This window comes from Neoarius graeffei, chromosome 28, assembly GCF_027579695.1.
Source record: "Neoarius graeffei isolate fNeoGra1 chromosome 28, fNeoGra1.pri, whole genome shotgun sequence".
Lineage (NCBI taxonomy): Eukaryota > Metazoa > Chordata > Actinopteri > Siluriformes > Ariidae > Neoarius > Neoarius graeffei.
Window position 1 is genome coordinate 198827 of NC_083596.1, and position 11698 is coordinate 210524.

Sequence of the window (11698 nt, forward strand, 5' to 3'; positions counted from 1 at the left end):
TCCAATTTATCCACAAATACATGTGTAAAGGGCTCAAGCCTAATCTGAACCCCCGTGATCTCCGATCCCTCAGATGGCATCAAGAACCGTCATTCATCTACAGCTGATAGAACCACATGGGCTTGGGATTACTTTGGAAAACCTTTATCAAGGTACAATACAGAGTTACATCCACAAACACCAGTTAAAACTTTACTGTGTAAAAAGGAAGCCTTATGTTAACTGTGTCCAGAAGCGCCATTGACTTCTCTGGGCTCGGAGGTGTCTGGGATGGACCATCACGCAGTGGAAACATGTATTGTGGTCAGATGAATCAGTATTCCAGGTCGGTTTTGGAAGAAATGGATGCTGTGTGCTCTGGACCAAAGAGGAAACATAGCATCCAGGCTGTTACTAGGAACAAGTCCCAAAGCCAAGGTGTGCCATGGTTTGGGGTTGGGTCAGTGCCCTTGGCAAAGGTAACTTACACTTCTGTGATGGAGCATTAATGCAGAAAAGTACACCAAGCATTTTGCAACAACATCTGCTGCCTTCAAGACGACGTCTTTTCCAGGGAGATTTCAACAAGACAATGCAAAACCACGTTCTGCTCACATTACAAAGGCGTGGCTGTGGAAGAAGAGGGCGTGTCCCCTCTGTCCCCAGTAGAGATGTGTGCAGAATTTAGAAATGAAAAATATGACGGTGACGACCCCGAACTGTTACACACCTTAAGACCTGTTTACAGGAAGAATGGGACAAAAATAACACCTGAAACACTTCATCACTTGGAGTCTTCAGTCCATAAACATCTTTTAAGTGTTGGGAGAAGGAACAGGAACATTATAAAGTGGAAAATGCTTTACTAATGCTTTCCCAACTTTTATTGAAATGTGTAGCAAGAATCAAAATACAGGGTGTTTCAAAAAAAATTTTGATATCATTTCACAATCCAATAACTTTAACAATTCTTGTTCAATTGACCTCAAAGTTTTAACAGCATGTGTGGAAACAGGTCAAAATTTTATGTTTAATGGTTTTTGGTTTTATCTTTTTAGGTATAGAAATGCCATACACTGGAAAAGGAAAGGCGTTTTGTGTGTTAGTGTACACTCGAACACAGTCGAACAAGACTGTGCAGTGTGCATTTATGAGAGAATTCTCTTAAAATGCACCAACTGCAATGCAGATTTGGACAAAAAGTTCAAAGGCGAAGGCTGTCTGTGTGTCTGTGTCTCAGGCGGTGCGCAGCTTGATAATTTGTGAAATTGTTCATGGAATCCACATATGTTTTGAATTTCTCATTCAAATTTTGGGGAATAAATCTTATAATGCTCAACATTAGGCCTGTTCAGTTTCATTTGTCTAGACTATGTAGTTTCTGGGATATTTACATCTCAAATAATAGCAATTTTTTTAAAACACCCTGTATATTTTTGCAACACATTTTGAAATAAGGATTTATTTTGGATAAAAATAAAATGAATTTCATGAGGTGAGTGCAATACAGGTCAAAAGTTATTTACAAATCATTGTTTTCGATTTTAAATTTCAACATACCATCCCAACTTTTTCTGATTTAGGGTTGTGTGTGCACCTTTTAATTTAAGTTAGTGAAGTTTTTTTTTTGTTTTTTTTGTGTGTGTGTGTGTGTGTGTGTGTGTGTCACTACTGTACTGTAACACACAGCACTAGTGTGGCAAGTTTTAGTTTCCAGCTTTCCTTCACTTCATTTCCCACTTTTGGACTGAGCAGACACGACTTTTACAAACATGTTTCAGTTTTTCACTTTGTATTAAAGCTGAAGTTTGATGTGTGGTTGAGTTTGTGTGACTGATACATAAGCTCATAAAGAAGTGTGTTGAGTGTCTCAGCATGTCACATGATCTCTAAACTACAAACAAGACACATTAGCTACACTGAGTGTGCACACTGTGACTGATTTTACATCCTGTCACCTGTCAGGTGCTGAAGCTCTACTGTGTGATCGTTAAAGTCCAATTTCAGATTCAAACATCTATCACAGTGATTCTGACAAGGTCACATGCACAACCACCCACACCACACCCACAGAGGTCAGCCTGCTCACTTCCTCTCCAACACAATGAAAGAGAAATCACAAGAGTTCAAAAGAAGAAGTGACCATCACCAAGGGGAATATTTACTAGCTGAAAGAGAAAAACACACATACACACCATCATCTTGCACACAAACTCCATCATTCACATAAGACTCTTCGTCATGTCAGGAGCAGCAAAACTGAGGTACAGTAAAATGTCTTTTTATTTTTGCTAACATAAAGACAAAGTGAGTGTGTGTGTGTGTGTGTGTGTGTGTGTGTGTGTGTTTGGGGGCGGCAAGACGCATTGGTCAGAAATTGTTTCTCTTTAGCTTGTTAGCTGCTTTCCTTATTTTACGCAATGCGGTAAGTTCTTCATTGGGAATGTCAAAATTAGGAAATTCCACTAAATCATTTAGCAATGAGTCATTTATTAGTGAATCATTTATCTGTAAATCTGACACAATAAAGTTAATTACAGCACAAATATTAATTCCAACTTTAGGCAGACCTTTTAATACACACACCGAGAGAAAGAGAGAGAGAGAGAGAGAGAGATGGTTCTGTGATGGTGATTCTCTAAAACCAGTAGTTATCCTGTGATCTTTATTGTTTTCCGATGTGGGAACTGTTCTAAAGTTCCACTGGAACTGTTTAATAGAAAACATAGAATTCTACAGCTCTAAACTCTGGAAATACAGTTCAGCACTCTTTACTGAAGTACAGGGTGTTTAAAAAAAGTTTATATTATTTGAGATGTAAATATCCCAGAAACTACATAGTCTAGACAAATGAAACTGAACAGGCTTAATGTTGAGCAATATAAGATTTATTCCCCAAAATTTGAATGAGGAATTCAAAAGTATGTGGAGTCCATGAATAATTTCACAAATTTTCAAGCTGTGTACCGCCTGAGACACAGACACACAGACAGCCTTTCTCTTTTAATTTTTTGTGCCGTGTCCAAATCTGCATTGCAGTTGGTGCATTTTAAGAGAATTCTCTCATAAATGCACACTGCACAGTCTTCTTCGACTGTGTTCGAGCGTACTCTAACACACAAAACGCCTTTTCTTTTCCAGTGTATGGCATTTCTATACCTAAAAAGATGAAAACAAAAACCATTAAACATAAAATTTTGACCTGTTTCCACACATGCTGTTAAAATTTTGAGGTCAATTGAACAAGAATTGGCAGTTATTGGATTGTGAAATTATATCAAATTTTTTAAACATCCTGTACATTAATAATTAAAATGGTCATTATTGTTGTTTTGTTATCATTTATCCTCAACTGCTTAGCTCTGTTCTCAGATCAGATTCTGCCTCAGCTGTGAGTGTGACATCTTTGTCTTTGTACTTTAAATCTTTTAACAGGAAATAAGGGGATTTGTTGATTCAGGAATAAGAGCAGTTATCAGCTGGATAAAGAACTTACTGAAGATGAATAAATGACGGTACAGAACTCTTCTTACTCAGATTACTGATCACATTTACTGTAATGCTGATACACACACACACACACACACACACACACACACACACACACAGAGCTTTAGAGATGATACACTGGAACACAATCTGGTCTGCATTTTAAATGTCATGTTTTTCACTCTGGTCATTTTTAGGGAAGTGTCAGAAGTGATGTGAAGCTGCTCAGGTTGAGAAATCCCCTGGATTCCGAGTGTGTGTGTGTTTTCCCTGGTGTGTGGACCTCAAAACACAAAACACACAAAGTTTAGAATTTAACAAAAAGATGGCCGATCTGAGACCTCACCTCACTCAAAAACCAAACCTGCCACCTAAACCAAAGCCACACACACCAAGCACCGTCACTACACACACACCGGCAGGGACCAGAGGACACACACAGGGTGTGCATACGTCCTTATTAACAACAACAGAGCACTTTCAACAGACAGGCCATGTTTACTCATCCCACGAGAACAGACAGAAAGAGGAGAGACAGAAGAGAGCGTGGACAACAGAGCTGCAGGTGGATGTGGGACGATCAGGTACTGAAATTTAAGTCTCCCACACACACACACAAACACACAGTGGTTTACAGTAAATAAAATGATCTTAAAGTTCCAGGACTGCTCCTGTTGTAAATGAACAGAATATACCAGGGTCATGCACACGCAGCAGGAGCAAGCAGAAACTCTCGTGAGTCAGTGTGCTGTCAACATCGAGACCTGTGTTAAACGTGTTTTTGTGACAATGTGCATATGCACATTTGCAATTTTACTATAGACCAGAGAACAAATATCAAATTGTGTGTCAAACTTGGGGAATCAGCAACAGAGACCCAGGAAATGCTTCATGAAGCCTCCAGCAGTGACGCACCAACCTGGGCCAGTTGGTCTGAGTGGCATTTGTGAATGAAGAGGGGCAGAACTTCTTCCTCCAGTGACCTCCTGCCCTTCATGATGCAGTAATGCTACTCAGAACACCTCACCCAGCTCAGTGCTTCATTGCTGGAGGCTTCATGAAGCATTTCCAGGGTCTCTGTTGCTGATTCCCTGAGTTTCAAAACAGAATTACTTTAGTTCTCTGTTTTTCACCACATTCACACTGTGCATTAGGGACATCACAAAAAACAAAGGGTTGCTATTAGTTTTGTCCCATCACACTGCTAAGCTATGATACAGTATAGTATACTCTATAAGTATAGTATATAAGAGAGTATAATAGAGCTGACAGGTCTCACCTCTAGAGGATGATAGGACAAAACTAAGTGCACCCCTGTGTTAGTCTTGACCTCCTTAACGCAGAGTGTGAATCTGGTGAAAATCAGAGAATGCTGAATTTTTATTAAGTTCATCCACTGGCCATTAATATTCATAAAGCAGACCCAGTGTTTATTAATATTCATTAGTTAACTCACACAGCAAAGCAGTAAATCTATTGTACAGTTTAATGACTACTGCTAACATCTGCTGCTAACTGGGATAAATTTATTAGGGATAAATTTATTAATTCATATGTTTAAAATCTTTATTTTTCTCTAAAGCTGCTTTGTGACAGTGTCTATTGTTAAAAAGCACTATACAAATAAATTGAGATAACTTGACTTAACCGCTACTGCTAACTCTTATTGCTAACTATTACTGCTATTGTTTCACACCTTGAGCATTCAACATGTGAAGTGAGAAAAAAAATGGATGCCTCCTTGAAAGTGTGCATTTTATTTGCTCTGTCAGAGCATGTAAAGTTCATAAAAAGCTGCTTTAACTGCACTTTTTTTCAGTTACAGGCCTGAATGCCAACAGGTTCTGTTCTACTGTAGTGACTTTCAAACATTCATGCAACATTCTAGACTGAAGTTACAGCACAGTGTCAGGGTGCAGGCACTTAAGGATGCAAGCACAGGGGAGAGCGGGTGCATCACAAACCATCGACAAATCCAAATCAGGAAGTTGAAGTCATAGTCAGGGATGGGCAAGGGTCAGTTGATCAGCGAACAGGATATCAGACAGCAGGCGAGGAAACGGAGTCAGGAAATAAACATAAACAGAGTCTAAACACGAGCAGTCAGGTCGACTGTCAGAAAGCTCAGTAAGGTCAGGTACTGGGACACAGAACAATACTTCACAATGTGTGTTTGTGACTGTTGAGCTTATATAGGGGAGTAACTGCAGACTAACAAGAGACAGGTGTACTTGTTTATACTCTGGAGATGAGGGGTACTGTGGTGTTTGGGAATTGTGGTCTGGAGTAGCCATGTTTGGAGGCTGCTCTGAACTCAGGTTTTCAGCGCTGTTACTGACACACAGCCACAATAGCAGATTATAGCAAGTAGCTTTGCAACAAGCTAGCTGACTAACATTAGTGATATCAAATTCAAACCAAATTAAAATTTTATTTGTCACATACACTATCATACAGAGTATGGCATGCAGTGAAATGCTTATTGCAATGCTCTGTAGGTCATGAGGATAGTTGGGGGAGTGGTAAAGAAAAGAGAGGGAGTAAAATAGAATGTAATAAATAGAATTAAAACAAGGAGCATGATGGAGTGTTCTGCAGAATATACACAATATATAAAGTATGTATACATATATACAGCTCTATAATATACACAATAATAACTCTAACATTGATGATTACCTTATCAGAACAGTGATTATTATGGCTAGTGTTATAAATTTAACCAAATCCTGTGTCTGTATATGAACTGATCTAAACCCAAAACCATTATAAACTCATTTAAAGTAGAGAAGAGAAACTTTACACTGTTCACAGCATGAGCAGCCATGTTGGTTTGATGTCACTCCGTTAACAGGGAAGGAACTGATGAAGCTCTCTGGTAAACGAGTTGAATCTGTGAGTTGAAGGGCAATTTCTCCTCAAATATAGCATTAACCCCTACTATTAACTCATACCGCTAACTCCTACTGGTCACAACAGATGGTTAATGAAGTGGAGGGAAGATCATTAGCACTCCATTTAAACATGGTGCACACTTGTGTTATTATCTGGTGTCTCCACTGAACGCAAACTTTTTAAAAGAGCCATTTCCATATTGTCCATCTGGTTTCTTTTGTGTTTTTGTAAATTTAAGATGAAACCTTAATTTTAAAAAAGGACAAAAAACAAACAGTAACCATTTTATATACCAAACTCTTAGACCTTGTCTGTAAATATTCAGATTTCTGCCAAATAATTTTCTCCTTCCAATAGAAATAATCCACCCACATTACAACAAATTTCTTCAAAAATTAGAACATTAACATGGTTTGTAAGCACTCACATCATCACATCACAGTGACCAGCAAATGGCAATATTATGTCATAAAGTGTAATGTCAAAACACAGAAGAGTATAAGGACTAGTATGGTGTGCATGACGATGGAGCCTTCTATCACTGCTCCATAGAGTGTGCTCACGTACGGACTGTGTGTTTGGTACGGCAGCTGCACATCCTCAGAGAAGGCGGTGCTCCACAGGGTCATTAGGGCAGCAGAGAAAACAATAGGCTGCCCCCTCCCCACCCTGGAACAGATTTACACCTCCAGATGCCGCAGGAAAGCAATGGACATTTCAAAAGACTCTTCACACCCCGGTCATTGTCTCTTCCAGCTTTTGGGATACAGAGCAATGAAAACCAGGACAAACCGCCTAAAAAGCAGTTTTTATCCCAAAGCAAGCATGGCTTTAAACACAAATGTGCAATAGAACAATTCTTGGCCAATGTGTAATTTGTGATATATGGTGTATATTTCTTCTTATCAGTGCAATCTGTGTACATACAGAACCAAAACAATTCTGTTCGTACTATTTTAAGTGCAATCCGTGTACATATAGAACCATACAACAGATTTCTATTTATATTCTGTTTATACCATTTTACCAGTGCAACTCTATATACTTGACTATTTATTTTTATACTTTATTTGTTCTCCCCCCCCTTTTTTTCTTCTTCTTTCTTTCTATAATTCATAATGAGTCAACAGCACCTTCAATTTCGTTGTACCTTTGGAGAATTGACAATGACAATAAAGACTTATAAAGTAAAGCTGAACTTTAATCAGAGCCAATCAGCAGAGAGCCTCAGTGTGATGTCAGAATGTCAGTGTGAGTTCAGAATGATGACTTACAGAAAGTTCCAGAGTGTCAATTATTTGTTGTTTTGTGCTCAGAGCCAGATGGCAGGGAGACAGACGAAAGCGTTAAAGCAGAGCAGAGTGTGAAGAGCTTGACAACGCCCCCTCACCACCAAGATGAGAAACACTGCCACTGCGTCTGTCACCTCCCCCAGCCGGGCATGAGGCTGATGTGGGTTCCTGTGGAGGACACAGAGGACAGAACACATGCAGGACAAAACATAAATAATGGCTCTCTACAGGGATTTGACAAATCTCCAGGCATGGAGAACTCTGGCCGGAGACGGAGGATGAGCATCACAGTAGAACACACTCCTGTTAAATCTACCACAATGCCTCAGTGCTACAGCTGCCACAGTTTCCGCCTCCATCACAGCCCACAGCACGAGGCGGCAAGTGAGGGCATATATGAGAGCATGGAGGTGTTCTTCTCTTCACCACCTCCTGAGGAACCCATATATCTACAGCTCCAACCATCTGATCACACATCCCCAACCCCGCCCACAAGACCAATACCCCCACCCCGCCCACTCGCCACCCTGCAGGCCAATCAGAAGGAGAAGCGGAGCACGCAGCCTGTTCTAGCGTATGTACTCTCACCAAGAGGAGGCCGTCCACCAATCAGAGCTCGCAACAGCTGTGAAAGAGGAAGCAGAATCCCACCTCTGCGAAAACAAAAGACAGGTAAATACAGGAAATAAGCAGAGATGTGACTCATCAAGGGTGGCACGGTGGTGTAGTGGTTAGCACTGTCGCCTCACAGCAAGAAGGTCCGGGTTCGAGCCCCGTGGCCGGCGAGGGCCTTTCTGTGTGGAGTTTGCATGTTCTCCCCGTGTCCGCATGGGTTTCCTCCGGGTGCTCCGGTTTCCCCCACAGTCCAAAGACATGCAGGTTAGGTTAACTGGTGACTCTAAATTGAGCGTAGGTGTGAATGTGAGTGTGAATGGTTGTCTGTGTCTATGTGTCAGCCCTGTGATGACCTGGCGACTTGTCCAGGGTGAACCCCGCCTTTCGCCCGTAGTCAGCTGGGATAGGATCCAGCTCGCCTGCGACCCTGTAGGACAGGATAAGCAGCTCCAGATAATGGATAGATGGATGGATGGTGACTCATCAAGGACAGAGAGACTGACAGTCTTCACATGAGAGAAAGAAAAGTGTATGGTTAGGTTTAGGATATAAATGTAAGGATATAAATAATGGAAAAAATATAATTATTTCAGGCTAAAAATTCCTTCAAATGGAACTTTCACTCACAAAGGTAAAACACACAGGAAGCAGGACATTCGACACGATTAAAGCAGCAATTCCACTTTCCAGTACATTCCAGACCTACTGTTCCATACAGGAGTGATGTCAGGGGGCCACTCAGAACCCAAACCTCACCCCAGGGAACAAACACACAGCGAAAATAAAACACACTAAACTCTGTAAGAGTATACTACAGAAACACAAACACCACACACACACACACGCTACAGAAACACAAACACCACACACACACACCAGCTACTGCTACAGAATCACCACCCACACACACACCAGCTACTGCTACAGAATCACCACCCACACACACACCAGCTACAGAAACACAAACACACACACACGCTACAGAAACACCACACACACACCAGTTACACAAACACCACACACGCACACGCTACAGAAACCCAAACACCACACACACACACCAACTACTGCTACAGAAATAACACACGCTACAGAAAAACAAACATGACACACACGCGCTACTGCTACAGAAACAAACACCACACACACTTTTCAAGTCCTGTTTTTCTTTTTTCAAGTCCTGTTTTTCTTTTTTGGTATTGTCATTAGGACCCCCTTGAAAATGAGATGCCACATCTCAAGGGGTTATCCTCAAAATAAATAAATAAAATAAAAAACATACACACCAGCTACTGCTACAGAAACACCACACACACAAAAGCTACAGAAACACAAACACCAGACACACACCAGCGACAGAAACAAACACACACCAGTTACACAAACACCACACACACACGCTACTGCTACAGAAACAAACACCACACACACACACTCGCTACAGAAACCCAAACACCACACACACACACACACACACACACACACACACCAGCTACTGCTACAGAAATACCACACACACACACACACACACACACACGTTACAGAAACATCACACACACACACACACACACACACACACACACACACACACACACACACACACACCAGCTACTGCTAAAGAAACAAAAACACCACACACACCAGCTACAGAAACACAAACACCACCCACTGCTGCAGAAATAACACACACACACACGCTACTGCTACAGAAACATCACACACACACACAAGCTACAGAAACACAAACACCAGACACACACCAGTGACAGAAACAAACACACACCAGTTACACAAACACCACACACACACGCTACTGCTACAGAAACAAACACCACACACACACACACTCGCTACAGAAACCCAAACACCACACACACACACACACCAGCTACTGCTACAGAAATACCACACACACACACACACACACACACACACACACACACACACACACACACCAGCTACTGCTAAAGAAACAAAAACACCACACACACCAGCTACAGAAACCCAAACACCACCCACTGCTACAGAAATAACACACACACACACACACACACACACACACACGCTACTGCTACAGAAACACCACACACACACACACAAGCTACAGAAACACAAACACCAGACACACACCAGCGACAGAAACAAACACACACCAGTTACACAAACACGCTACTGCTACAGAAACAAACACCACACACACACACACACACACACACACACACACACACACACACACACACACACACACTCATCATCATTGGCGATCACTCGTAACGAGTATGATTGTCCTCCTGATGGTGGGTCTGGTCACTTGTGGGTCGTCAGGTGGCAGTTGAGGCCAATCCTCGATCCACAGTCTCTATTGCATTGGGGGCATATGTAGATTGTTGTCCTGGGGGGTGTCGTGGCTCAGGTGGATAAGGTGCCATACCATAAATCTGGGCGACCCGGGTTTGATTCCAGCCCGAGGTCATTTCCCGATCCCTCCCCGTCTCTCTCTCTCCTGCTCATTTCCTGTCTCACCAATAATAAAGGTGAAAAAAAGCCCCAAAAAATATCTTTAAAAAAAAAAAGATTGTTGTCCTGGAGGTTTGGGGAGCTGTTTTGGTGGTGGCTCTCTCCTTCCTCAGTTGCCTTTTAGTATCTGCAGCACGGTGGAGGTCCTCTTCTAGGTGTGCTGTACCCTCATGAACCATCCTTCTCCACTCATCTCTTTTGAGGGCAGCCTCCTCCCAGTTATTGAGATTGAAGTGACACTTTCTGAGGTGTACTTTGATCATGTCTTTGTACCGCTTCTTCTGCCCTCCTTGGGTACGCTTTCCTTCCTTTAGTTGGCCATACAGAATCTGTTTCGGAAGGCGGTAATTGGGCATGCGTACTACATGACCTGTCCATTGTAGCTGGTGCCTAGCGATAGTTGAGGTGATGCTGGCGATGTTGGCTTCCATTAAGACACTGATATTAGTCCGTCTATCTTCCCAGCTCATCCTGAGAATCTTGTGTAGACATTGCTGGTGATACTGCTCCAGGGCTTTCAGATGTCTACTGTAGGTAGTCCAGCTATCAGCTCCATAGAGCAGGGTGGGAAGAATGATGGCTTGATAGACCAGGAGTTTGGTTTTGGTCAGGATTTCACGGTTGTCAAAGACCCTGTCTCTCAGCCTAGCAAAAGCTGCACTGGCACACCCTATGTGGTGGTGGATTTCTGCATCAATGTCAGCTCTTGTGGATAGAAGACTGCCAAGATACATGAATTAGTCCACATTTTCCAGGGTGTTGTTGTCCACATGGATTGCTGGGGCCTTGGAGGGTGTGTCAGGGGCTGGTTGGTACAGTATCTGAGTTTTCCTGATGTTAATATCAAGTCCCAGGAGTTGGTAGGCTCTGGCAAAGGCATCCATGATGCTCTGGAGGTCCGCTTCAGAAAC

At 42.1% G+C, this 11698-nt stretch overlaps 1 protein-coding gene across 3 annotated transcripts in view; it reads left to right on the forward strand.

Annotated features, from left to right (window-relative positions):
* Positions 1–2103: 2103 nt before the first annotated feature.
* The window catches only part of arhgef15a (Rho guanine nucleotide exchange factor (GEF) 15), a 30935-nt gene continuing 21340 nt past the window's right edge, over positions 2104–11698 (forward strand). For all 3 annotated transcript variants that reach the window (XM_060912875.1, XM_060912876.1, XM_060912877.1), the window contains exons 1-4: positions 2104–2243; positions 3415–3494; positions 3666–4052; positions 7680–8327. In XM_060912875.1, the coding sequence (XP_060768858.1) occupies positions 3794–4052; positions 7680–8327 (907 nt within the window). In that variant the 5' untranslated portion in view covers positions 2104–2243; positions 3415–3494; positions 3666–3793. The remainder of the gene's footprint in view (positions 2244–3414; positions 3495–3665; positions 4053–7679; positions 8328–11698) is intronic.